Here is a 27,582-nt window from a genome sequence, read left to right as displayed (position 1 = left end):
GCTGGTCACATGACCCGGAAGCTGTATGCCGGCTCCCTCAGCCAGTAAAGCGAGATGAGCGCTGCAACCCCAGAGTCGGTCACGACTGGACCTAATGGTCAGGGGTCCCTTTACCTTTACCTAGCGATTTGTTGCTGGGTCAAGCATTACACTTCTCGTATTATTTTATGTACTTTGCTCTTTTGATGAGTCTGTTCATTTCAAACAAAATTGATATAAGCTGAAAAATGATTTTCTAAAATAGTCTAATGAGATTGAATAGTTCCTTTAGAGGGAAGCGCCGTCTGGATCCCTTTGCGTCTCTTCCCCCTCCGCCCGCACCAGCTCTCAAAGATCTTGCCAACAAAAAACCAGCATTTAACATGTTAACTCCAATGCTCTCCCTCCCCCTCCCCTGCCCAGCCCGGGATTTCCGCGGAAGGCGATCAGCTGACGGAGGGGGAGAAAAGGAAGAGCGACGCCTCGCTTGGGGGGGGGAGATCACCGCCCCCCCCCCGCTGGAAGAAGTGGGTGTGTTGCGCGTGGAAGGAGAGCAGTTTGCGGGAAGAGGAGAGAAAGAGGCGGAGATGGAGCGCGACGTGTGAGTGGAGCTGGGGGGGGGCGGGGACTGCCCCGGAATACCTGCAAAACGGGGCCGGGACTGCCCGGAGAAAGGAGCGGGCGAGGCTGCTCGGGGGCCGGCCACTTTCCGGGGGGCTGGCAGGGGGTAGTGCCCCCCCCGAGCGTGCCTGATGCGCTGGCTTGGTACTTTGCCGAGAAATGCGGCGCTTCTTGCTCGCAGAAACCATTCCCCCCCCCCCTGCCAGCGCCATGGAGAACCTGGGAGCGGGGAAAGGGCGGATCCATGGAACTCTTTCAAAGCCCAAACACGAAACAGGAAAGCAAGGCAGGAATAATAAGACAATTACTTTATTAATGAACTGCTAAACCTCTGTCTCAAGGCAGTTAGCTGGGGAGCATCACGCATATTGCAGCCGTCTGCTAAGCTGAGGACTTTCTCTTCTGGGGCTGTGGGCTAAAATGGGGCTTGTTGGCCCGGCCTGCTGGAATCGCAACCCCTCCCTCTTTCTTATTCATGGCTGATTCAAGTGTCCCATGGCAGGCCTTTTTCTTGAATTCCTGTTGAGAGCCATGTACAGAACCCCCACCCCCCCACCCCCACCTATTTCCCCATCCTTCTTATTCCCTCACTTGAGTTCTTCAGTGTTTTATAATGTGCAGTAAAATATGTACACAGGAAGCAAAACTTATCTATGTTGTTTGTCCCGGATGTTCTTAACTGTGCCTGTGGAGGAAGTAGTGGTAGAAAGAGAAAAGAGAAGACGGGTTGGGAAAGAAAGTGACTGGAGCAGGAGCAGGCACTGGTTTTGTGCAGAAGCAGCCTGCCTCTGGACAAAGAACGGAAGACCCATCCTTTCGAGTTTTTGTTTGCAAGCAGCAGGAGCAGTGGCATAGCATGGGTTGCTGGTGTCCAGGGCAGGGCAATTGTTGTGCCCCCCGGGGACTGGGCAGCTGGGGTGGCTCCGGAAGACGGCAGGAGCTCAGCAGGGAGCCTGCTGTGGAGGCGCCTGGTTGCACCCGTCTCATAATTTTGTGCCCGGGGCCACCGGCCCCTAGCCCCCCTCCCACTACGCCGCTGAGCCACACTTGGAATCAAGAGCAGCAGGTTAGTCATAGGGTTGCCATATTTTGAAGAGCAAAATGAGGATGCTATGACAGCCATTCAAAGCAAATAAATGCAATTTGTCTCAAATTTTACCCCTGAAAAAGAGGACGTGTCCTGGAAAAAGAGGACAAGCCTAGGACAGGCCCGGGTCTTGTTCAGAAAGAAAGTGCTGAGGACCTCTAAGTCCCTTTACTTCTCCTGTCAGTGACTGGGCCCTCAGGCCTGCCTTGAAGTCTCACATCTTGGGCTTTGCTTTGTAATCTGCACTGGGTCAGGACTGGTTGGGGTTACTGAGTGTTGAGGCGAAGACAGTCTGGACATGCTCAATGGCACATATGTTACTTTTGCCCTGCAAGCCACTCATTGAGATGACTCAATAGGAGGGCCAAAGCCTGCCTGCTCCAAAGGGGGAGGCGTGGAAGTTGGACTGCATCTTCCCTCCAGGGTCAGGGTGGGGTAACTTTTGCATCCTGTTGCAGCATTTCCTATAGGCGTCAAGAGCAGCCATTTCTTATCTGGGAGAAAGTAAAGGTGTGCTGGGGAAAGGGGTCGCTGTGCCTTCTGCTCATAGCCTTTGCCAGTTGTATACCCTTTTATTTTGTATCTGGGGACTTTAGTGGGAGCCACTGAGAACCAAAGCTATCCTGATCACCCACCCTTTTACATGCTTAATCATAGCCACTCTGGAGTTCCAAGTTTTGGAGGGAGGGGTTGCACTGGAATGCAATAGAGAGCCCAGAAAGTGGCTTTTAGACAATTAGGCAGATATTCCAGGGCTGAAAACAGGATATGAGGCAAAGTCTTGATTAGGATGAAACAGCACAAAACATGTTGAAATGGACCCGCCTTGAGCTCTGGTGGCAGCTGCCCTTCCCTTCCAATGTTTCTCCTTTACCTGCTTCCTCATTTGGGGTGGGGTGGGGGTGTTAATCTTCACCCCTTTCTCCAAGTTGGTTGCCTCCTTTATGTTTTGATGAGAAAACAACAGGGCTTTTGAGGGGAGGGAGAAGGGGCTATTATAGGAAGAAATGTGGACCTGGGTTTCTCATTCTCTTCAGTGTCACTCTCTTGAGTCGCATAGGGGAGGGTGGTTGGGAGAGGCAGAAACTTGCTGCTTTCATCCCGATCCCCCTGGGTTGTCTCTCTCTGCAGTCCCAATGCTCCTTCCTGCTCCTCCTGTGCAGCTTCCCTAGCAGATCCTTCCTTCTGACCTTATGTGACCCAGGCAGCTCAGTGTGCATGCTTACCAACATGTACACACTCTCCAGGCTTCCCTGCCTCCCATCAGGTACACCCCCAAGTGCTCACCTTCGGAGCCTTTCAAGTGAGACTTGCTTTTGCCCCAGAAGCTTCCCCTCCTGCAGCTGTCATCTCAGAGGAAGGGGCAAACTGCTGGCTAAGAGAGGCGTGGGATTGGCAGAGACCCACAAGGCTGCCAAGAGAGTTCCATGCCATGTTGCACATGCAGCTGTAGTCAACCAAAGACCTGCACACCAGTTTTCCTGGAGGGTGAAGGACCCCTTCGAAACATCACTCCATGTGTATTGCAGCCTAGCCCTGCTGACGCTTCACCCTCAGCCCTGGTGCCCTGCACTTCGGACCAGGATCCCTCTGCTCCACTCCTCCTGAGGAACAAGTACCTCAGCTTGTTGTCAGCAGTGTTGGCTCTCTCTAGGCTAGTCCCCTGCTTTTTCTGTCTCACCTACTGTAGCTTTTGCCTCCTTGATCCCTGAATACCTCCCCACCCAAGTGCTTTCTTGCTCTTTCATGCCAGGTGGCCCTCAGTTCTGTGACCCGCCAAATGTTCTGCTGCCTATCTCTTCCTGCACCTGTAGCTGCTGTGGCCTCTAATCCTTGTCCCCAGGGAACTGCTGCTCTCTGTTTCTCTTTCTCTTTCCCTCCCTCTTCCCCCCTTTCCGTGGCCCAGTGTGTGGCTGAGTCTCTTCGTTTGGCCAGGGGGTGTTGCTATGTTTTTTTCTGTTTGTTCAGTGCTGTCCTTCTTTTTCTTGACTTTGTGTTTTTTCTTCTCTTCCTTCCCCTCTCTCTGCCCATCCATCCACCCACTCCTTCTGGCACATTCCTTCCATCTGTGTCCACACATATCTCTTCCTTCATTTATTTCCCTACACACATCTCCCTTCCTCTCTTTCTCCCTCTCTTTCTGTCTTTCTCTCTCTCTGTTGCTCCGTCTCTCTGCTGCCTTCTATAGGTCGTCCACGTGTCCCACTCTGCACCAGTACTGCTGTTCTGCTCAGTCGCTTCTCCACTCGCAGCTAGCTTCCCCTGCCAGGCACACAGGCTGCAGGTAAGCCACTCACACCCACTACCCGCAACTTGCTCACTCCAAGCCATTCCCATGTCTCAACATGCTATGCTTATCCACAAAATCCAGCATTTCCTAGACTTCCTGGTTCCCATGACAGCCCTGAGGGTTGGGTTGCTTGTAGCTCCCTAGGATGCAGAAGGCTGGGGGGGGGGTCATAGCACAGTGGTGGAGCCCCTGCTTGGTATGCAGCAGCTCCCAGGCCCTGGCATTTCCAGGTGGGGCTGGAAATGCCAACCTCCTGGCCACTTTAGACAATCCTGAGCTTGATGGGCCAATGCTGTTGCTCAGTGCAAGGCTGCTTCCTTTGTTCTTAACATCAGACGGAATGGGCTGGGTTTCTGGGGTCTTTCCCCAGCAATAGCAGAATGGTCTGGTCACCAAGTGGGAAAAGAGCCAAGATTATGGGGGTACTGCTGTCAGCTGTAGATAGTTACTTCAGCTGCGGCGAAGGGTTTGGCAGGCCCTTGGGCGAGATGCCTTTGGTAGTTCCCCTCTTCTGCGCTGCTGTCACTGCTGCCAGGGGGCTCTGGAGGCTGGGCCCACAGGGAGTTAGCAGGCGCCCAGCAAGACAACTGGTGTTGGCCTTGTGAACCTGTGGGGCTTTTGTCCCCGTAAAAGGAAATACTGGATTTCATTTCCTCCATGCTTGCAACATCCCTTTGCATTTGCCTTACCCATGTTTCTCAAACTTGGGGCCCCAGCTGTTGTTGGACTACAACTCCCATCATCCCTAGCAAGCAGGACTAGTGGTCAGGGATGGTGGAAGTTGTAGTTCGACAACAGCTGACGACCCAAGTTTGAGAAACACTGCACCCCTGCCGCAGCTCACTCCACCCTAGACCCTGCTGATCTCCGTTAACATCTTAACACAAACTACCTTCTCCCTCACACCACGCTGCAGCCTCAGGTTACAAAATAAGGACACTCTCATCTCTGTTTATGCCATGGAGATAAAGAAGCTGGGGTGTGGGCCCATTTTGTGCTCTGGGGCTAGTTTTGACAAGGGGGCTTCAGCTCACGCAGAGACTGTGTGTGTGGACGCATGCAAGTGTTTGCAAGAGCCCAGAGCAAGTGTGTCAGACAGAAGCTGTGTGAGCAAGACTGAATGTGCAAATGAGTGATCATAAAATGACAGGGTCCTTAGCGAGTGTGTTGAGGGGTTTCAGCAAGCCTGCCCAGAGCTGCTGTCTCTCTGTCTGTCTTTTTTTCTTTGGCTGATCTTCAACAGCAGTTTGATATACAGACATTAAGTAGATGTAACTTTTCCTTGTATGGAGATAAGAAGAGACGGCCAGCTTCTGAACTGTTCCCCTTCTTGCTGTGGCTTGATCTGCAGCAATTAGCATGGCAGGTGGGAACATGGATCTCTGTGCCATGAGAAATGCCACCTGCTAAATCCTGGAGTTCAAAGTCAAACCACAAAGAGATAAGTTGGGGGCTGGGTAGATGGAGGAATGTTTCACACACTTAATGTCTACCTGTTAGACTGCTGTGAAAAGCAGAGGTTCCCTGCCAGAAAAGAAATTGGCAGCATTATGACTTTTTGTGGGGGCAGGTGTAACTCTTGAACAAGTCTACTTCCTACATTCGTAACAATCTCTCTGTAGCAAATAGCCATAGCCAAATGCAAAAGAGGACAGGCTCCTACAGCTATCGCTGTTTAGAAGACGGGATTCCAGCAGGTGCTGAAATTGCCTTTTCTACACAACTCTGATGGGTGCCAGGGTCCCCTCTTCTCTGGCCTTTGGCCATGCTGATAGGAAAGCTGCCTTTTCCACGTAACCTTAAGGGGGAAGAAGATCCATGTCCTCCTTTTTACACATCACAGCTAGCAGAGCTTTCCTGGTTGCTAACACACACCCACCCCGGTGCTTTTAACAGCTGTGTGACAAAGGAGAGATTCAGCTTTCTTCACCTGCTGAATTTCTGTTTATCATACAACTATTAATTATACAATAGCTGGGCAAGCAAAAGTAATAGAGGAATAGAAACAGACAGCTCATGTGCATAACGAGTGGTTGTGACGGACTCTGTGCATACATCTGCCAGACCTGCAGAGTTTGTGGCCCATCACAGCCTTTAATGAGAGCTCCACCTCTCTTTTAAATCAGAACTAGTGAAGGCGGTGAAGGACCTGTGTGAGTATCTGGAGGTGGTTGGTGGATGGATGGCGGCTAACAGATTGAGGTTGAATCCTGACAAGACAGAAGTACTGTTTTGGGGGGACAGAGGGCGGGCAGGTGTGGAGGCCTCCCTGGCCCTGAATGGGGTAACTGTGCCCCTGAAGGACCAGGTGTGCAGCCTGGGAGTCATTCTGGACTCAGCTGTCCATGGAGGTGCAGGTCAATTCTGTGTCCAGGGCAGCTGTCTATTAGCTCCATCTGGTACACTGGCTGAGACCCTACCTGCCCGCAGACTGTCTTGCCAGACCTTTAAAGCCCTAAACGGCCTCAGTCCTATATACTTGAAGGAGCATCTCCACCCCCATTGTTCAGCCCGGACACTGAGATCCAGCTCCAAGGGCCTTCTGGTGGTGCCTGCTCTGCAAGAAGTGAAGTTACAGGGAACCAGGCAAAGGGCCTTCTTGGTAGTGGTGCCTGCCCTATGGAACAACCTCCCATCAGATGTCAAGGAGATAATTATACAACCTTTAGAAGACATCTGAAAGCAGCCCTGTATAGGGAAGCTTTTTAATCTTTAATGTTTTATTATGTTTTTATATATGTTGGAAACAACCCAGAGTGGCTGGGGCAGCCCAGTCAGATGGGCGGGGTACAAATTTTATCATCATCATCATTATTATTACATATATCTCACTATGGCTGATAATCCTTATGAGGCTCTAAACAATGTCTTTTGAGCCCCCATGTATGCCAAGTGGTCCACATTCAGTCATACTTTGTGCAGAGCTGGTCTAAATTGTAGGCTGGTTTGGACGTAATACATGTATTTTGGTCCTTGTTCATAGTGCTTCACCTCCCCAGTATGAGCTAAGATAGAGAAACTTAATGACTGAACCAGCACAGATGACTAGTAACAATTCCCGTAATTGCAGCAACTTTTCATGTTTCTTTGCAAGATAGTCTATCTCAGGAAAGGCAGTAGTGCTTGTTTTGGGGCAAAAAAAGTTTTGTGAAAACTACCCTAATGTCATGTGTAAATATGGTCATGATTGTAAGTTTTGTGATGGAGAATCTGTGGCCCTCTAGATGTCTCTAGGCTACAGCTCCCGTCATTTCTGTTTACTGGCTATGCTGGCTGAGGCTGATGGGAGCTCAAGTTCAACAACTTCTAGAAGGCCACAGGTTAACCACTCCAGGTGTACAGGAAAGTAAGTAAAAAATTCAGTACTGCACATGAATTACAATTGCCAAACACAACTGTACAATTCATTTCGCTTGTGTTCACGTGGACAAGGCAGTGCTAATTGCTTCTGCATTTTTTAAGCAGTTGGCTTAACCATGCAGTTCAAATTATGTTATGTATACGGCTTTATGTATTCCGTTTCTGCTACACAGAAGATATCCCAGGTCTCTCTGCGTTCTAGAGAGGAAAGAATCTTCTTCCTCTTCATCCTGGAGAAGAGTGACTAGTGGGGTGCCACAGGGTTCTGTCTTGGGCCCGGTCTTATTCAACATCTTTATCAACGACTTGGATGATGGACTCAAGGGCATCCTGATCAAATTTGCAGATGACACCAAACTGGGAGGGTGGCTAACACCCCAGAGGACAGGATCACACTTCAAAACGACCTTGACAGATTAGAGAACTGGGCAAAAACAAACAAGATGAATTTTAACAGGGAGAAATGTAAAGTATTGTACTTGGGCAAAAAAAATGAGAGGCACAAATACAAGATGGGTGACACCTGGCTTGAGAGCAGTACATGTGAAAAGGATCTAGGAGTCTTGGTTGACCACAAACTTGACATGAGCCAACAGTGTGACGCGGCAGCTAAAAAAGCCAATGCAATTCTGGGCTGCATCAATAGGAGTATAGCATCTAGATCAAGGGAAGTAATAGTGCCACTGTATTCTGCTCTGGTCAGACCTCACCTGGAGTATTGTGTCCAGTTCTGGGCACCACAGTTCAAGAAGGACACTGACAAACGAACGTGTCCAGAGGAGGGCAACCAAAATGGTCAAAGGCCTGGAAACGATGCCTTATGAGGAACGGCTAAGGGAGCTGGGCATGTTTAGCCTGGAGAATGGAATTTGCTGCCAAGGAGTGTGGTGGAGTCTCCTACTTTGGAGGTCTTTAAGCAGAGGCTTGACAACCATATGTCAGGAGTGCTCTGATGGGGTTTCCTGCTTGGCAGGGGGTTGGACTCGATGGCCCTTGTGGTCTCTTCCAACTCTATGATTCTATGATTCTATGAATCATTTATGGTGGACAGAGGATAGCATTCTCATAGGCAAGTCTGTGGCCCTCCAGATGTTCTTGGACTACAACTCCTTGACCATTAGCCAGGCTGGCTGGGGCTGATGGAGTCCAAGTACACCTGGAGGGCCACAGGTTCCCCATTTTTGGTTTAGGAATAGAGAGTTGAACCAGACCTTCTGAGAGGCAAAGTGAGTCGGCTGCTTCAGGTGGGAGGGGCCACTAGCTCAGCAGGAAGAGCAAGTGCAGAAGTTCTCTGGTTCAGACCCTGTCATCTCCAGTTGAGCAACCTCAAGTTGCAAGGCTTGAAAGAACTGGCAAGCCACTGAGAACTGGAGAAGAACACACCAAGCTGGATGGACCCAGTAGTCTGACTCGGTATGGCAGCTGCGTATGCTTATATGAATTCCATTAAGGGCTGCAGAGCCCTTGGGTAGGAAAGTGTCCAAAGATTGTTCCCATGTCAGTATGTGGACGAGAATGCCCAGGATCGAGTGGGGGCAGCTCCAACGCCAAAGTGGCTTGGGCTGATCCTGCTTTGTAAAGCTCTTTTCTCATCTTAACCTTCAAGTTAAATTACCATTCATTTAGCCTTCGTTTTATGAACAAACACTTATATATAACACAGGGGATTATGGGAGCTGCAGTGCAGGGAGACTCTGGGGTGCTATTGAATGTCTTGTCTGTCACAGGATTGTGGAGTAAAGGTTGAGACTTTTTTGTCCATTTTTTTGTCCCAAAGCCATAATCAATTTGTATAAGATGACACGCTGGGCATGGTAATATTTGGTGCAGACAGAACCACAGAGTTCATGTATCCAAGAAACAGTCAAGCATTATGAGCATTCACAAACTTTTGTCTTGATTTGGCTCCAGCTACTATTTGGAACAAAAATTGCAAAGAAATTATGAGGAAAATGCCGGGCCTGGTAACTCTGGGATATCACTGCCCTGACTTGACCATACAAGGTTGTGTAGTGGAGTTTTGAATATGATTCTCCCTCACTCACTTTCTGAGTAGAATGTCTTACACAAAATTTTAAAAGAACAGTACCAAAGGAATAGTGCAGAACAGAGTCACCAGCTTTATTTTTCTGGCAGGGACTCCTGTGTTGTCTGACATTCATTAGGTGAAGCTTTCTCCCATCACTGCATCTGCCTGCCAATAAAAAATTCACCTGCTGAATTTCTGTTTCTTGTGCTGCTAGGAGGAAAAAATAAACGGCAGCCTGATCTATGTGCACTGATGCCCAGAAATAACCCTGTGGAAGGACTCAGGCCTGCTTGCCTTTGCTCTTGTGAACCGAATGAGAGGAGTGGGGAGAGGAGAGAATGAATAAATGGATGGATGGATGGATGATAATGAATATTAATAAGACAGTGATCTGTTCTGTAAACAAAGTGTGATGGTGCAGTAGTATTTGAATGAATCGTGTAAGAGAAAAGTGGAATTAAGTTGGCAGGCAGGATAGTTAAACGAGGATTTACTTTGGGTTGTCAGGCTGCAACCCAGAAATCCATGCTGTCCCCTTAAGCAAGGCAACCGGTTCCTTTCCCTGTCCTGTGTCACACACTTGGAGGCTAGGTTCATTACAGTATTGGGGGAGGGCAAGAGAACTGAGGGGGGAAGTGGCAGGAGAAAACACAGCTGTGTCCACCCCCCCGTCCATTTCCTCTGTTGCATTAAAGGTACAATGCAGAGTTCCAGGATGTGACCTGGAGTCAGCAGCCAGCTTGGTCAGTGGCCAGGGATGATGACAGTTGTAGTATAACACCATTTGGAGGATGAAGAATGATGGAAAAATTGTAGGTGCATTCTCTCTTGTGATTTGGAGAATTCTGTTAAAGAAATGGGGCTTTTTCCGGGTTTTGGCTTAGCAATCTTTAAATGGGTTGTGGGGAGAAATGAAAAGCCAAAGGTTTGTTAAATTTCCCTGCTTGCCTTCCAGCTTGAAAGATGCATCACATCACCATCTCCACTCCAGCCATCACCCTGCTGCCCCCCCAGCAATGGAGGGTTTGTCTGCAGGATTATAATCCTTCTCTGTCTGTCTGTCTGTCTGTCTGTCCCCTTCCCATTTTCTAGGGATGATGACGAGGCTGAGGACGTCCACCAGTTTTGTTGCCCTGCCTCTGAGTGCAGCAGCCCCTCCTCTAGGTAACCTGGAGGGGGTGCCACCATCCCCCTTCCACCTCTTGCACTTCTAACCTGGACCCTGAGACCTCACTACACCAGCTTCAAGCCGTGCCCCCCCCCGGCACCCCAGGGATGGGCTCAGAGGCCGTTCCAGAGACACCCTTTCCCTCCTGCATAGATCAAAGGAGGGGGTCATGGCAAACAGTTCCTGCCTTTACTCAGCTTTGAAGCAGGCAGGTTCATCTCATTTGTCATCTCTGAGTTTGGTCTTTTGCAGTCTCTGTTCTCTTGCTCTTTGCATCCTTTTGGATTTTGATATTTTGGTTCTTCGGTTGTGTGAGCTTTCTTACTAGCGCCTATGCCCTTAATAATCAGTCCAGCATACAGAAATTTAGCAGGGGAAGTATTTGTCATCTCCATGACAAAGGGTGGGGGAAAATGTCACTTTAAAAAATTTATTTGCAACAAGAGCAGGGGCTGTAAACAATGGCAACAAAAGTACTTCTCCATTTGAACTTGACTATCAACCACCTTCCCCCACAATGGGGGGGGGGGTGTTGCTTTGACCTCTACTTTTGTGTCAGTGACACTCCCTCACTGTTCCAGACTTTGGTTTTGAGCTTTGAATTGGCTTTTTGAAACCCCAGATTGCCAACATTTCTACAATTGACCCTGTCTTAAAACAGCTACCTGATAGGCAGAAACATACCAGGGACTCCTACATTTCTTTCTGGTGGGGGCTGCTTGCAGGAGCCTGGCTGATACAAAGGTGGCAACCCAGTTTCACTCTAGCCCCCCCCCCTTTCTGCTCATCTTTAACCCTCTTAAGTTTTGGTGTAGCTAATCTCTACTGTCTATATCTTGACTTCAGATCTCCTTTTATCACTCAAACTTGCTTCTGCCGTTCTGTTGTAACATTGCTAAAAAAAAGAAAGAAAAGAGGATATGCTGCCTTCTGCCAAGGGTTCCCAGTGGCCATGCTTGCTTTGCTTCCTAAATCCAGACATGGTTGAGTTGCCAGTTTCTACAGTGCCCCTTCTCCTCTGCCTCTAACAGCAGCTGGCAGGCAGAAGTTAAGCTAGTGAGACTTTTCTTGGTGGGGGTAAGGAGATGGGAAAAGCTTCACTTACTATTTATGGCTGGCATAAAAGGCACTGGAGCAGGGCTGTTTCAAAAGCTGGCAGCCCTACTGATTTGTGAGGGAGTTGGCTGTGCTAAGGGGCTTGGTCCCAGAGGAGGCAGCGATGGCCACCAACTTGGATGGCCTTAAAAGAGGATTGGACACATGCATGGAGGAGGAGAAGGCTGTCAGTGGCCACTCGCCTCTGTGGCTTTGCTCTGCGTCCACAGGAAGGGAGAGTTGCCCTTGGGCTCGTTTCCCACATGCATCTCGTTGGCCAGTGTGAGAACAGAAGGCAGGACTAGATGAGCCATTGGCCCCTCTTGTGTCTTACTGGTGTGGAAGGTGCCCTTCACAGTCCTAGGAGCAGTCTTCTCAAGCCAGTCTGCAGGTTCAGAGGAACAAATCCTACTTAAGGGGCTGCATAGGAGGCTGACACTTGAAGGACAGAGTCTTGCTTTGAAAATGAAGCTGGATAGGATTTTATTTGACCTTTAACCTGTAACTAAATCTTGAGTTGACCTTTCAGCTCCTGTGTCATTTTTGACGCCCTTTGTAAAAGCTGACCTGTATTCTAATGTTTAGTATTTGCTGTTGGTTGTTTGATCTGTAAGAAACATGGTTCAGGCACCAATCCTGACCACACTTCATTCATTCAAGGAAGTGCTCATTTACTTGGGGGATGGGACAGGTTCTGAACTCATAATGTCACTTTCTTCAGTGTGTCCTTGCGTCATGGCTGTGGTGGTCTTCTAGTCTCTTCACACATTACATTTTAAAATTGTGAAAAGCAAATGTTACAGCTGCTGCATCAGGCAGGCACACTTACTGGGAGGCTCTGGCTTCCTGCTGAGTCTACACTGTACACTTTTACTGCCACATAATGGGGAGACTGCCCCACCCCTGGTCTTGTCTCTGGAACGGACTCTGCCAAATATCCCTAACCTCCCCCAACCTTTTGCTCCAATCTCAGTTTACACATTTTTCTATGCAGACGCATAAGCCTTAAATATTACCCCCCCTTTTCTGCTTTTTCACCACCCCCATGGGGAAGAGCATTTCCAAACAACCTTTGCTGCGCCCCTCAACTCTAAATGCAGTTCTTGCACTGGCCTCTAGGGGTCCCCCTACATGCACTTTTCCTGCCTGTCGCTGCTCCGTCTCAGCCTTCCTTGCAATTTCAGGATGCTACCCGAAAGAACATGGAAACCAACCAAAAAGAAAACCTTCTTTGGAATCAGCTTCGATTGTTTGTTCCCTGTGGGACTCTGTCCAAACTGGGCACCAGCCTCTACCCTGCAAGACTATGTGCCCTTGGGACCATCTCTCTTTTCCTTTCTCTCTGTTTCTCCTTCCGGGCTTCAGGACCTGCTAGCCAACCCCCCAGGGAGCCACCTTGGAAGCAGCAGCTCTCTGCTTAATCAAGCAAACTCTTCCGGCGTCACAGACACTGGTGTGGGCCGGGAATCCTGGACACTGGAGGATTTTGCAGGCTGTGAAGTGTGCAGACTCTGCGTTCTTGTGCTGTGGGAGGGGGCACTCTCTGTTTTGCTTGTGCTGTCTCCTGCGTTGGCACCATGCATAAGATCTTGTATTCCCATCTGGGCCACCTGTGGATTTCATTGGAAGAAAAAAATGGCTAGGTGGAGGCAGGGCGGGTGAAGAAAGCTCACGGGGTATTATCTACAAGGAGACGTTTTGCCAAATCTGCTCTACTACTGCTGTGATTTTGATACTCAGTGTGAGAAATGTTTCCGACTTTCCCCATCTTGTCAATGTGAAAAATGAGTGTGCGAGTGGTGGAGTGTTGGCTGAGCCAGGGCCACGTGTGTGCAAGTTCCACTCGTGGTTCCTGGAGTGGCCACAAGAGAAAGCTGTGTTAATGGCACATGCATTCTCCAGTTCAGTGGATTAGACAAACTGGTGGCTGAGGTGGTGGGACATATGGAATTCCGCCTGATAATAATCCCTGTGTGCTTTTCTGGGGGAAAGAGTCTTCAAGGGGTGGCCTCTGGTGCAGACATCTAGGGAAAGTCAGTGACAAGGCCCAGGCTTTGCTTGCCAAAGGTCCCAGGTTCTTTCCATTTAAATGGATTTGGGTGGCAACTGTGGCGTTGCGTCCTTTTTTGGTGCCCAGGGTACACGCGCATGTGTGTGCATGGGCAGGGCAAGCAGGGCTTTCACCGCCAGCGGTGCCAGGCACGCATGCACAGGGCACAGAAGGTTCACAGAGAGCTCACACTCCAGCTCAGCCCTGGCTGCTGAAGGAGGAGGAGCCCGATTGGCCAACGCAGCCCTTGGTGAGCAAATCTCCCCCGATTCAGCAAAGGGACTGGGGACGCGGTGGGCTCTGGGGCGTCAGGCAGGGCAGGCTGGGGATCCCTGTATGGGGGCACCTGGCTCGCACCCCCTAAAAATTGTGTGTCTGGGGCTGTTCCCCCCCGGGGGTCCCACACTAGCCCCTGGGTGGCAGGGCAGGGCTGTGAAATACCTTTGCCTGAGTGATGAGCCTTTGAGCTTCCAGGTGCTGCTGGACGTTGCTCCCATCAGCTCCAGCCAGCATGGCCAGTGGTCAGGGTTGATGGGAGCTGTAGTCCAGCAGCATCAAGGAGTCTATGGGTTTCCCATTCCTGGAGTAGACTGAGCTGCTTGATGGACCACTGGTTTGACCAAACCAGGTTCATGCATACATCTGTTCTCCTACACATCAATGGTTGGGCAGAGCGGCTTTTTCAAAGGCAGCAGCCACCTTTCCTTTAGTGCAAAGGACTCTGGGAAAGCCACGACTTTAATCCAATACTGCTACTGGGGCAAAGCAAAGAGGTAAGCAGTAGTAGTTTAATCCTCATTGGTGTGGCAGTGTGAATTACAGCTGCTGTTTGCAAAGTAGGTGCTGATTCCTGTGTTACCATGGCAACATGCTTACCATCGCAAAAATTGGCGTGTGGTGGGGAGGGATCTACATTTCTGCACAGCTGGGAAAGTACAGTCATGGTTAGTTCCCATGCCAGCACTTTACCTCCATCTTGGTAGTTCAACCACATGGAAGCACGTTATTTGATGACAACTGTGTCACCGTCGTAATATATGAATCAGGTGACCAGAAAGCTCAGATTATGCTTTTGGACTCCAGAGAACTGCTACAGCTGAGCACCCACAGAACACGACAGTTCTGTGTAGGAAATAATGTGTGATGATAACACATGTCTATATTTTGCTGTGCTATGGCAAAATACATGTGTCCTGTGGTCATGTGGGATATTCTTACATGTGGCTTGCATGTTATTTCCTGCATGGACTTGATTTCTGTTTTCTGGAATTCATCATGTTTGAAGCACTCCTGACCCTACACAGAGTCTGTACATTTGCATCTTAATTGGCTTGCTCTACTATATGTTGACTGTACAGTGTTTGTGCCTTTTCCTAGCTGGGTTTTGTAAAACAAAACAAAAAACAAGATCTACTTTTTTCTTGCTGCCCTAAAACCCCAATCTATTAACTATGGTTAAGTACAGTAAACGAGATCAGGTCATGGGACCCTGCAGTTCTTGATCCCCCTCATTTGGCCGTCTTATTGATAGTTATTTCTGCATTGACTGTAAAAATGGCTGTCCCTAATTAGGGTTTCTGCCTTAAACAGAGTTTGCCAACTAGTTTCAAATGCTGATTAAGATGGGAACTCTGGTTTGCATTATCCATGGTTAATGCTGCTGTGATAAGGGTGTGAGCCCAGTCTTGATCTCCCAATAGTCATGATATCAGGAATGATACAGTGGTGCCCCGCAAGACGAATGCCTCGCAAGACGAAAAACTCGCTAGACCAAAGGGTTTTGCGGTTTTTGAGCTGCTTTGCAAGACGAATTTCCCTATGGGCTTGCTTCGCAAGACGAAAACGTCTTGCAAGTTTGTTTCCTTTTTCTTAACACCGTTAATACAGTTGCGACTTGACTTCGAGGAGCAACTCATAGAACGTGGTGTGGTGGCCTTTTTTGAGGTTTTTGGTGATTTTTGAAGCTTTTCCAAAACTTTTCCGACACCGTGCTTCGCAAGACAAAAAATTCGCTAGACGAAAAAACTCATGGAACGAATTAATTTCCTCTTGCGAGGCACCACTGTATCCCTTTCCCTGCTCTCTATCACATACTGACACTCAAAACTAAATGTTATGAGGAATTTATGGCTTCTGCAATTTTACATCTCCACAATAAAAATTCATTAAGTAAGAAGCAGGACATGTCATCATACTGAATATTCCCACTCCCTTGGAAGTATTACAGGGGACACAATGGATGGAGATGTTCATCTACAACAGCATTCCTTATAAGGTGCAGGCTAAAAGAGAGGTTTGCTTGCTCATACAAAATCGTTAACGAGGTGGGGCAGAAGAAAAAAGCATTGGGCTCTGTGCTGGGTAAAGAAGCAGTTCCATTCAAATGCTCCTTATTTCTACCCACTTGACCAATATGTTTTTACACACACACACACACACACACACACACACACACACTCTGCCCACAAGCATGAGGGCTAGATGCTTGCTTGTTTATTTTTTTAAACGAAAGCTCAGATTCTCAGGATTCCACCAGTATTGGATTCTGGTAAGCCATAAAGCGTGTTCTGCTGTATAACTGTGGGCCTTGGCACATTTTAAAAACCACTTTCCCCTTCCACAAAACTATGGCAATCTTCAAATTGTTGAAACTGCACTGAACTCCTCCCCACCCTCCTGTACCATTGGTGTGAATAAGGAATGTAGCTAGCACTACCTGCCATACAGCAGCTGTGCAAAACAGGAGCAAACTTGATGAATTGCACCATTTCAGGTGCAGTGTGCGCCGCACCAGTTTACAAGTATGCAAAATGGGTGTGTACTGCAATGAGGTTTCTTCATGTTAACCTGCCTTTGTCCTCATTCCCCTCCCGTGCCCCTGAGGGTTTTCCTACTCCCTGTTGGATCTTGAGTGCACAGTATGAGACTTTGCACTGCCCCTACATGCAAAACAAGCGTGCCTTGCACACTAAGGGAAGGCTGTGTCTTATGAAGCGGCCATAATTACTTTAACACACTGACCAGTTGCTTGGTCCCACACTAGCTGAATAGCCATTTGCCAGCCAGTTATGAAAATGGGCTTGGACATATTGTGCAAACGGGTGCTGCTGGGGGGAGAGACTGGGGAGGAAAGCTCCTCTCCTGCCCTGCCCCCACCTGCCTGTGGAGCATGTCAGGAATACATGCCGATCCCTCTCTGGGGCAATTCCCTCCCACCACCTGTTTTGGTCCCCTTTGCTCAGCTCCTCAGTTTCCCTGCCAGGTATAGGCTGCCCCACATCGACGTGTGCTGCTTGAAGAAGCCCATTGCTCCATGTCTTCCCACCCCAACTTGTTTCTGTAAATAAGAAACAAAAGAGGCTTTATAACAAATACTCTTGTGTACAAAAATGATTTCAGTCAATAAATCTAAGGCTTCTGTCTTCTCTGAACCAAACAATAAAGAAAAGAACAATTAAATGGACCCTGCAGACTGCTGTTGCCTCTCCTCCCTTCTTCTCTCAAATCTCGCATTCTCTGCAAGGCTGAGTCTGAGCTGGGCTGCTGCTTCTGAGACATTTGGTGGGTGGGGAGCTGGAGGATCGGAAGGTAGGGACTGTACTAAAGGGGGGAAATGGAGCGGGTGGCTTCCCTCTGTTTTGCTGTCCTAAAGCTACTTTTCCACAGGCTTTTATTTTTGCCCTTATTAGGGAGCGGGTAGCAGCTTCCTGTCCAAATGTTAGCTTCTTCATATTTCTCTCCCCTCCCCAGTGCCACTTTTGGGGCTTTGAACAGATCTCTTCACCTGCATTTGTGGGGCATCTCCTGGACCACTTTGTCACAGAACTATAGGTGTATAAAATATAAACTGGTAACCACAGTGTGTCCCTCTAACCCCATGATCTCAGTAGACAGAGAGAGACAGATGGCAATAAAAAATTCTGCTTTATTCTAGAGGTAGCATTTGAGGGCTGGGTGAGGGTTAGCTTTTTATGCCCAGTACATTTTGGGAAGGTACAGTCATTGCATTCATTTAGACCAGGGATTCAAAAATACTTCCTTACGGCTTTTCTGCACAATAAGTTTTTTGCCACATAAATGTGACTTTCATGTCTCATTTGTTGCGGGCATGTGGGGAGAGGAGTTGGCTGTTCCATATGAACTGCATCCACAAGAGAGAAGCCTCAGAACTGGCCAAAAATATTGCACCATTTCAGTATAAGAAAAAGCATGCAACGGGGAGCAACTTTCAATCAAGACAAGTGGCCAATAACTGTTGACTTATCTAGCTCATATCTAAAACCCATAATTCAGTAAAATATCTTTTCCAATGGCAAATTCTGCTGACAACAGGACACAGCCAAATATGTTCAGGGGGTGCTGCCCCCCCCCGCCCATTTCATTGTAATCCTTATCATATCCTCAGCCTATAGCATGTGACAGGGAGATGCAAAGACTAATGTGTCATATCAGAATGTTAAATGCAGATTAAACCTTCATACACCAAAGATTGGTCTAAGGTAGGTGTAAGTTTAATACATCTTGCTTACTTATGGTGGCTTCCCTCACATGGCTGTTACTGGATCTCATTGATTGCATTCTGTACAGTTATAATTAGCAATGTTTGCACTCTCGGCAGACCCCTATCTAGGAACATCCATAGGGCACCAGGTGGGGGCTACCTTAGGGACACAGCAGCAGCAGGTTTGAGAGTGGGGTGCACAAGGGACATGGAAACCCCTGCTCACCGAAGCTGCAGCTGGGAGCATGCTCAAGGGGCTGTACGCCACTCATTCAGACAGGCCACTTGGATGAGCAAGTGGGATCCCCATCTGAACCAGCTCTGAATCCTCAGAGAGATTTCCCAGGGCCACAGAGCATGTCCTGAACTCTTGGTCCTCCAGACCAACTTCATTGGTGGATTCATATCTGTCTGAATTTTAGATTGGAGCATTCTGGAAGAAGAATGACAGGCTGATGCCAAAGAGCCAATTATGAGTTCAGTCCCAGGCCAGGATCTCATGCCATGAAACGCCTTTGTATGAAATTGGGTTTTACTGTGAGGCAGAGATTCGGCTGCATGGGCAAGGTGGAGCTGGATTGCCCCACACCCTTGGTATGTTCCTGTGTTGCTTTTCTTCTCCCAGCAGTTGAGCCCTGAAATGCACTTTGCTCTGTAGGAGGCAGTGTGTGGGGTGGAAGAGAAATGGTTGATGCCCGGAGCTTTGCAAAGCGAAATATCTCTAGGGGTGTGTGCTTACCTCCCACCCAGGGGTCCTTTGCTGCTGAGCCACTTCCACAGTTTACCGTAGGTAAGCACATGGTAAGTTTTTGGAGCTGATACATTTTTCAGACTTTGTCCAAGCAAGTCTGGATGGTGGATTGTTTGGCTGGCAGAAATCTCCTGGGATCAGATATCAAAGGAAAGGGAGAGGTAAGCAGGTTTGTGAAAGGGCTGTCTCCCATTTGACATTCACTACCCACCAGTCAATTTTACATTGGTTGGAAGGAGATGAAGTAAACTGGGGAGACGGGATTCATGGCTTCCCTAGCAGTCCACCCTACGCAGAAGCATCTGTGGTCATGGGGCTGCAGCCAGGCAGCCCTCCATCGTGCCTCTCAACCCAGTTCCAGTGGAGAAACACTTCTCTCCCACACCATTGTCCTTTACTTTTTAATTGCCATTTGTGCATGTTTAAGTGCTTGCAGCCCCCACCCCCCGACCCAGGCTCCTTCCAGTCCCAGCCACGAAGAGATGTCAGTAAGGACGGGGCTCCTGTCTTGCTTCAGGAATGGCGCAGAACCAGAGTTGGCGTAGATGCAGCTTGCCAGGAGAAAACCTCCCCCAGCTGAGATTCTACAGAAAGTTGGAAGGTGCAGGAATTCTACACACACACCCTCCAGCATCTCTTTTTCTTAAGTCTCTCCCCAGGTCTAAAGCTGCATACCGCACCACATACACATGTGACTGTTCCCTTGGAGAAGCCGGCAACCCCAACCCACTCCAGCTCCACTTCTTGTGTGTCAGGGGACGGGGGCCCATCCGCTTACCTGACTTCGTGACGCCTGCAACTGGGGTTGCAATATTTCTTTTTGTGGCCAGGCTTCTGTGCCTTTAAGATCTGCTTGACGTCCTGAATTCTAACAGTTGCCACTTTCTGCACCACTGTCTCAATATGCCTGGCAAAGCTGTACCTATTAGATGTCTGCCTGTTGAGCAGCTCTTGGCAACAGCACAGGCAACAGCCCTGCTGGGAAGATGAAAACTGGCAGCTTTGCTCCAGTTCTTGTAAATATTTCCTCACAACTGTTTGAGAACTTAACTCGCTGGAAATTCTGTGTTAACACCTGACTGTGTTCTCTTCTTTAGATTTGCTCACTACTGCATCTGGATGAGACACCAAGCTGCCTGTTCATTGTTATTATTGTTTAATTGTACGTATCTTAAACTTACCCAGCATTCAGGTTGCATCTTTGCAGGCTTAACACTAGATGGCAGCAAAATTTGAGTTCTGATCTGCCTTCCTCCTACTTGGGGGCACTTTGGGAATTGCAGGTCCGTCCACCTTGCCCCTGCCCTGCTCTAGTGGTTAAGGCAAGGCCAGTGTGGTTTCAGGGAGAGATGGGCAAATGCAGATGCTAAGGAGTGGGGTTGGGGTGAGCAGAGACTGAGCTTTTTCTCGGGTGGGGTGGGGCTGGAAATTGGACTTTTGAATCCTGGCTTTTGTTCACAATGTTGGGCAGGGAGCTTGTGGTTCAATCACGGAGACACAGACTCAGGACTTCTTCTCTCTGCCCCAGGATTCAGTGTATTCACTCTGTTGGATTTTGCTCTTACTAAGTTCAAAGTAACGCACAGTTGGATGTTGCTCAGTGGGTCATCTAGTTGAACCCCTACCTTTTCTACCAAGTTGAAGTGCGTCACCCAGAGGGTTACTGATTCTAAAGAAGTGGCAGGTTTGGCCCCTCTAATTCTGCTTCTAGAAATTGGAAGAGAGAGTTGGTTGAGGGGGGAGCTTGTGCCAGTGCTCCCTTATGCTGCTCTCAGAGTTGGAAATCACTGTGTTTAAATAATTGTGCAACCCAGAACTTTGGACCCAAAATAGGTATACACACACAGAGAGAGAGCGGAAATACAAATATACACAGGTATTAATAATTTGCCATTCTGATTTCAATTGAGAATATTTGAAATCAAATGCTTTATACTTTTTGGCATCACTTGACATTGTTTTGTTTTCAGTAGCCATCAAATATGAAATCTCTTCAGCTGTCGTTTCTCAGATACAAAGTACTATTATATGTCAGCTAACAAATTTTATTAAAATATCAACTGTCAAATATTAAATATTGAAATAAAATAGCATAGACAGCCAAGTCCACAAATCAAATATTCAGAGACTATCCTTTGAATATGCAGGATTGAAATTCACAGAGGATAATATATAGAGGAATGTTGGGAGCAAATTGATTTCAGCTCTAGTGTTCTTCATCCTGAAACACAGACCCAGTTCACACATCACACGGAATCTGATTAAAATAAACTGTGATTATCATAGCATCGTAGAGTTGAAAAGGACCCCCAGGGTCATCTAGTCCAGCCCCCTGCAGTGCAGGAATCTCAAACTTTTCACATGTACTACTGGCAAGCCAGGTGCCCCCCATCTTATATTTGTGCATCTGGTTATTCCTGCCTATGTGAAGAACCTTACATTTGTCCCTCTTGAAATTCATTGTGTTAGTTTGGGCCCAGTTCTTCAATCAGCTCTGGAATCCCGATTCTGCATTTTGTAGCATTCGCTACCCCTCCCAGTTTGGCGTCATTAGCAAATTTGATGACCATCCCCTCAATTCCTGCATCCAAGTCATTTATAAAGACGAACAGCAACGGCCCCAGGCCCCAACTGTCACTTTTTCCAGGAAGATTAGGAACCGTTAGTGAGCACCTAATTTGCCCATCACATGATATTTCAGTTTGAAATAAACAGTGGTTTTAATGTGAATAAGCATCATGCTGTTGCACATAGCTCAACAGTTCCCTCAGTGCTCCTGTGCTGTTGCTGCTCCATGGCCTGACTTGTTGTGTCATCTAAACCTGGGCTCATGATTTGTTTTCGTAAAACAAAACATGAGAAGTGAGTCAAAGAACAAACATTGGTTACTTTGAAGGAAATAAACCACACGTGCTGTCTGGGGACATCGGGAGGGCTATCCTCGTTTTTGTGATGTCTAAAGGAGGTGCCCACAGCTCCTGCTGTGACTGGAGCAGACACAGGTCCTCTACCAATGTGTGTGGCACCATCAATTCTCGTTCACCCCTCAGTGAGACAGTGATAATTCTGTTATTATTTTTATTTTAATGGATTTATAGTTTGCCTTCCCGTGACAGGTTACAATATACTGTAACAATGCAATGAAGATCTGAATGGAGCAGCTTCTGCGTCCTGCTCTTAAATGCCATGCTGCAGGTGGGCAGACGCAGGGCAGGGTGAAAGGGGGAGGGGGAGTGCCCTGATCTAGCCCCACTCCTCAGCTGGCATTTCAGGGGCTGCCCTTCGGCTCTCCCATTTTGACCCACTTCCCACAGCCCTGGTTATAAAAAGACCGGGGGGGGGGGGATGCAGCTCTGCTGTTGCCAAGCAACGCTGCCCTGTGACTGCAGCAGGGAGCAGCCGGCCGGCCCTGTGCGTCTGCAGGGATCCTCTGCCTGCCTGCCTGCTGAGGTTGGAGGGAGCGGGGCAGCGCACGGGACCCCGGCAGGCAGAGCCTTTCTTTCTGTATGGGCAGCCATGCCACTTGAAGGTGGGTTTGCAATGCTAGACTTGCCGACACCCATGCCCAGTCTTTGCCAGCACATATGGAGGCAGCTGCCCCCGCACTGCTTTGAGGGCTGCTTCTCCCTTGGCATTTTATACTTGGATACAGAAACCAGGTACAAAATTATGCTTGCCTGGTAGCACCTGGCAACAATACCCATGCAGTTAAATAATTGCTTTTCTTGATCAAACACTTGGCATTTTGCAAAGAATTAAGCCTCAGCTTCAGTGTCTTTTGCTAAGAAAAGTGGGTATTTAAACACATACATGATATTTACAGCTGAATTAAGTCATTTATTTCATAACTGGGTCCAAATGAAAGAGACGTCCAGTCTAAATTGCACCTTAATTTAATTGTTTACATTTGTAGCCTTCCCAGACCCAATAGCTTGGGGTGTGTTTAAAATGCTCACCGTATGGATTTGACTAGGCAAGCTTAAGGGCATATTCCCGATTTAGTTTAGATGTATTGATGGTATTCTTTATTAATCAATTTAATTAATTTCTATGAATTCTGAACTGCCCTTTGCCAAAGGGATCCCAGGGTGATTCTGCAGATCTGCACAATTAAAATATCAGCATATATAATAAAATCAATCAATCAAAACATTAAAATCTAAAATTAAAGTAAAAAAAAATTCCGTTTAAAACAATCCAGACAATTATTTCATAGTAGTGGAGGTAATTTCTTATGTATGCTGCTGGACACACACAATTATTGATTGATTGATTGATTGATTGGTTTGTTTGTTTGTTTGTTTGTTTGTTGCTCTGTTGTTCCTACTTCTATATCCCGCCTTTCCTCCAAAGAGCCCATTTCCTCCTCACAGCAACCCTGTGAGTTAAGTTAATCTGAGAGGCAGTAACTGGCCCAAAGTCACCCGGTGGGGTAAATGGCTGAGTGGGGCTTTGAACCCAGGCCTCTCAGGTCCCAGTCCATCACCCTCTTTTAGGCCTCTAGAGGTCATCACCAGCTCTTTCAGCGGAGCTCTGAAGGCAATAGAAAGTCAGTTCAAACACTGACTTCCACGTCTGCATATTCAGCTACAGTTTTGATATGCATGTGCTTAATACAGAAGCCCAATCAGTTGCCTATGTTTGATTGATTGACTAATTGAGTGGATATTTTTATCATTGTTATTTGTTGCTAAATTTATTTGTTGCTAAATTTATCCTTCACCAATGGATTCCAGGGCAGGTTATAACTATTTTTTAAAAAATTAAAACCCAGAGTTTAAAAAGTTAAAACAAATGACAGTCACAGGAAGAGAGTAGGTCTTGAAAACACACATCTCCGGGGTCAAAGACCAGGGGGATTGGATTCTGCACTTACTCCAAGGAGCTCACGAGCAGCTTGCTTCTATCTTTATGATTACTACTACTATCATTATATCTATGTAAATGGAAGTTTACAAAGAACAGGTATGACAAGAGGGTTGCACTCTAAAATATTTCCCAGGAAACAACAGACATAGGAAGGAAATGGAGGCAAGGATCAGTAGTGGGGAAATATGTGGTGATTTCTATTACGAGAGCCAGTGTGGTGTAGTGGTTCAGAGCGGTAGTCTCGTAATCTGGGTAACCGGGTTCGTGTCTCCGCTCCTTCACATGCAGCTGCTGGGTGACCTTGGGCCAGTCACACTTCTGTGAAGTCTCTCAGCCCCACTCACCTCACAGAGTGTTTGTTGTGGGGGAGGAAGGGAAAGGAGATTGTTAGCCGCTTTGAGACTCCTGAAGGGGAGTGAAAGGCGGGATATCAAATCCAAACTCCTCCTCCTCTTCTTCTTCTTCTTCTTCTTCTTCTTCTTCTACTACTTCTACGTGGACTTAAGCTGAAGTATAAAGACTAGTGGGGTACCTGTATTTTACAGGGCCTGATCCATATTGCTTTAGCAGCAGGGATTCATAGATTCATAGAATTGGAAGGGTCCACGAGGGTCATCTAGTCCAACCCCCTGCAAGGCAGGACTCTCACCCAATGTGGGGATCAAACTCATGACCCTGAGATCAAGAGCCTCATGCTCTACCAACTGAGCTATCTCAACTCCCATTTTCCAAATGGCAGGGATAATGACTTGCCACAACACATCCATGACAGAAGTGGGACGTGGACTATTTCCCACACCATGCTCACTTTCATTCTGGCATGCCCCCAGGCTGAGAGAGTGGAACATTTACAAGGAAGCAGGGAAAGCATAAACTCTCAGCTCTGCGGGAAAGAGTGTATGGCTGGCATACCTACACCACAAATATGTATCTGTCTTCTACAGTTTAACTGACACAACTTCCTCCAAGGAATCCTGGGAACTGTAGGTTGCTGAGAATTCTGCATGTGAGACTCTAACAACCTTCACCAAGCTACACTTCCCAGGAGTTCCTGAGGTGAAATAATCACCATTCATTCAGTTCAAATCAGTAAACCAGAGGTGCTGTTTTGCATCCAGCTTTGCTGAGAGTTTATTCCTCAGCTGTTTTCTTCCAAAGGACAAACCACAACTTCAGGAGTAAGTAAGGTATCTGTATGGATATACCGTATTGCACAGTCTCTACACCACGGTCAGGTGGGTCTCAGGATGGGGAAGACGCACATTGGCAGTGTGAACTGCATTACAGGGACTGGTCCTGTAGTTGAAGACATCTTCTTTTTGAAGCATTGTGCAATTTAAAGAAAAAGATCCATATGAAGGGAGAGCCAGGCCATGGAAGTTGCCCATCAACACTGAACGCCCTAGACAACAGGACGCCTGGTCCTAGTCTTCCCCAGCATGGAGAGATGCACTGCAGTGCTGTTTGAATTGTAGTAATTATTTCTGCCAGTCTACATATCTATCTCTATTTTCCATTTAAATTATAGTAAAAAGTTTCTTTCGTTTAACAAAATGTATATGGTGTATGATTGTATGTTTAAAGCAGGCACCAAAAAGAGAACAGGGAAGGCACCTGCCTGATGTCAATAAGCAGGGAGTTGTTACAAAGTACAGGTGCTGCCACATTAAAATATCACAACTATAATTAGTATAATACAACTATTTTTATTTAAATAGAAATACAATGCATCTTAGCGGGGAAGACTGTGACTAGGTGGCTTATTTGCTTGCTCAGTCTCCTGTCCAGGTGGTAACTATTAGTGGTCAACGTCAAGGCCTTTGCTCTCACTTCTTGAAAGTATTTTTGAACCTGATACAAGGCCACCCTACCAAGTGCCCATTTTCTTTGCATGGGGAAATAGCAATAGCTTTTTCCCCTTTCAGAGAGGCAGCAGCACCTTTTTGACATCTGCAAACCATTAAACCACCCACCACCCACATTTCAGACCTATTTGCATGTTTAGCAACCAAAATTGCTCGCAGCCAGAAAAGAGGGAGAGAAACAAAAGCCTCAGAGGTTCATGTGTAGGCAATCAAGTCTATTGAAGAAAACTTTGCTGCATGTCATTTCAGGCATGAAGGATTGGTGTGAGAGGCATGGCAAGATCCATAGAAATAATAATAATAATAATAATAATAATAATAATAATAATAATAATAATAATGATGATGATGATGATGCATTGTACATATATGAACATTTCTTCTATATGTGAGACCTTAGAATTCTTATAACAGCCCCACATTGGAGTCATGTCAGATGATGGGGTATTTAACAAATGTCCATGATGAGACAAGATTGGTCCATGAGCCAGGGGTTTCCCACCCCTCATAGTAAAAAAAATAATCAATCATACAAAGTGTTTCACATACTTCTGTTAATAAACTTTGAGCACCACTTTAGCAATCAGTATTGCCATCTCCATCCTGCAGGTAGTGACTTTGTAGCAGAGACATAAGAACATAAGAGCCCTGCTGAATCGGACGAAAAGCAGATCTATCCAGCAGATCTTGTTTCTCACAGCGCTAGCCAGGTGCCCATTGAAAGTCCACAGCCAATACCCCTCTTCTGCGCTTGTTCTCCAGCAACTGATGTTGAGGAGCATGATTCCTTTGCTGTGGCTTGTGGCTCACACAAATAAAGAGTCTCTCTCTCTCTCTCTCTCTCTCTCTCTCTCTCTCTCTCTCTCTCCCTCTCTCCAGGAGAGTTATAATGCCCCTGAGTCTAGAAGCAGGATAGCACCCTACACCCCCAATTACTTTTCTCCTAGCTGATCCCACTTTCAATAGAGGAGATAATTTGTGTAAGATTTGTATACTGAGGGCTCCCTCTCCATGTCCGTTTCCTCAATGTGGGGGCCAATTATTGAGAGGAGAGAAGACCAAGGAAAGGGGTGGCAGCGAGGTTGGAGAAAGCTTGGTTTATGTTATCTATCATATGCTATCATATGTTCACAAATTAGTAAAATTTAAATTGAGTTATTGTTTTTTAAAGCCACTGACTGAAGAAAAGGGTTGGCATTACAGAGTTCAGTCTGGCTGGGCTTCTTGCTTTGGTTCAGTATGAGGTGAACACAAGATGGATGCTGTTAACTGCTGCAGGAAGGCTGGAATTCAGGAAAAGCCAGTTGGAAACCAGCTGTCTGCTCTGTGTTGCAGGACCCTGGGGAGTTTGGCTGCAGCGTGAGCGTTCATTGAGTGTACGTGTTGGCGCGGGAGGTGGGGGCACACAGCTCCCTCCCTCGGCTGGCGGAGTCGCCATTCAGGACAGCAGGTGCTGTGGGGTGTCTCTGGTCGCTGCTCACTCAAACAGGGCTGGAAATCTGGGGGAACAGCTGAGGCTCCAGAGAGCTCAAACACGGCAGCAAAGGGCTCTGCATAATGAATTTGAGGGGGGGGGGGATTTCTACTGCCAAGGACTCTGAGCGTTGGTGTGGACTGAACGACTGGAACTTGGTTGCATTGTGCCTGCTGGGACCTAAATGGGGGTGGGCAGCATGCAAATGATTTATCCTGACACAGCCAAGAAAAGACAACCTTCACTCCTCTCATGCCACCACAAGTAGTTTGCTCCCTGTGACTCGGCATCTGCCCCCGTCCTTGACGCTGGATGTGGCGGTACTGCATCTCGGTGCGCACCCTGAGGTATCTATCCTTCCCAGCATATTGGCATGAGTCATGGGGAAAGAGGGCAGCACCAGGCTAGAAGAAACGAAGTGGGTCTTCGCTTCGATGCGATCA

General features: G+C 47.6%; 1 protein-coding gene across 9 annotated transcripts in view; it reads left to right on the top strand.

Annotated features, from left to right (window-relative positions):
- Nucleotides 1-27,582, top strand: part of IQSEC2 (IQ motif and Sec7 domain ArfGEF 2) — a 161,837-nt gene that overhangs the window by 74,583 nt on the left and 59,672 nt on the right. For 4 of the 9 annotated variants that reach the window (XM_083482414.1, XM_083482425.1, XM_083482415.1 and 1 more), the window contains exon 3: nucleotides 3,876-3,971. The exons of 3 other annotated variants lie outside the window; for them this stretch is intronic. In XM_083482414.1, the coding sequence (XP_083338540.1) occupies nucleotides 3,876-3,971 (96 nt within the window). Of the gene's footprint in view, nucleotides 1-400; nucleotides 581-3,875; nucleotides 3,972-27,582 lie in introns of those variants that run through there. 2 more of the 9 variants (XM_083482419.1, XM_083482420.1) reach the window with 2 other exon arrangements.

Source organism: Podarcis liolepis (assembly GCF_965112155.1).
Source record: "Podarcis liolepis genome assembly, chromosome: 17".
Taxonomy (NCBI): domain Eukaryota; kingdom Metazoa; phylum Chordata; class Lepidosauria; order Squamata; family Lacertidae; genus Podarcis; species Podarcis liolepis.
Note: the sequence above shows the minus strand (reverse complement) of the source record. Positions and strands in the feature narration are given on the sequence as shown.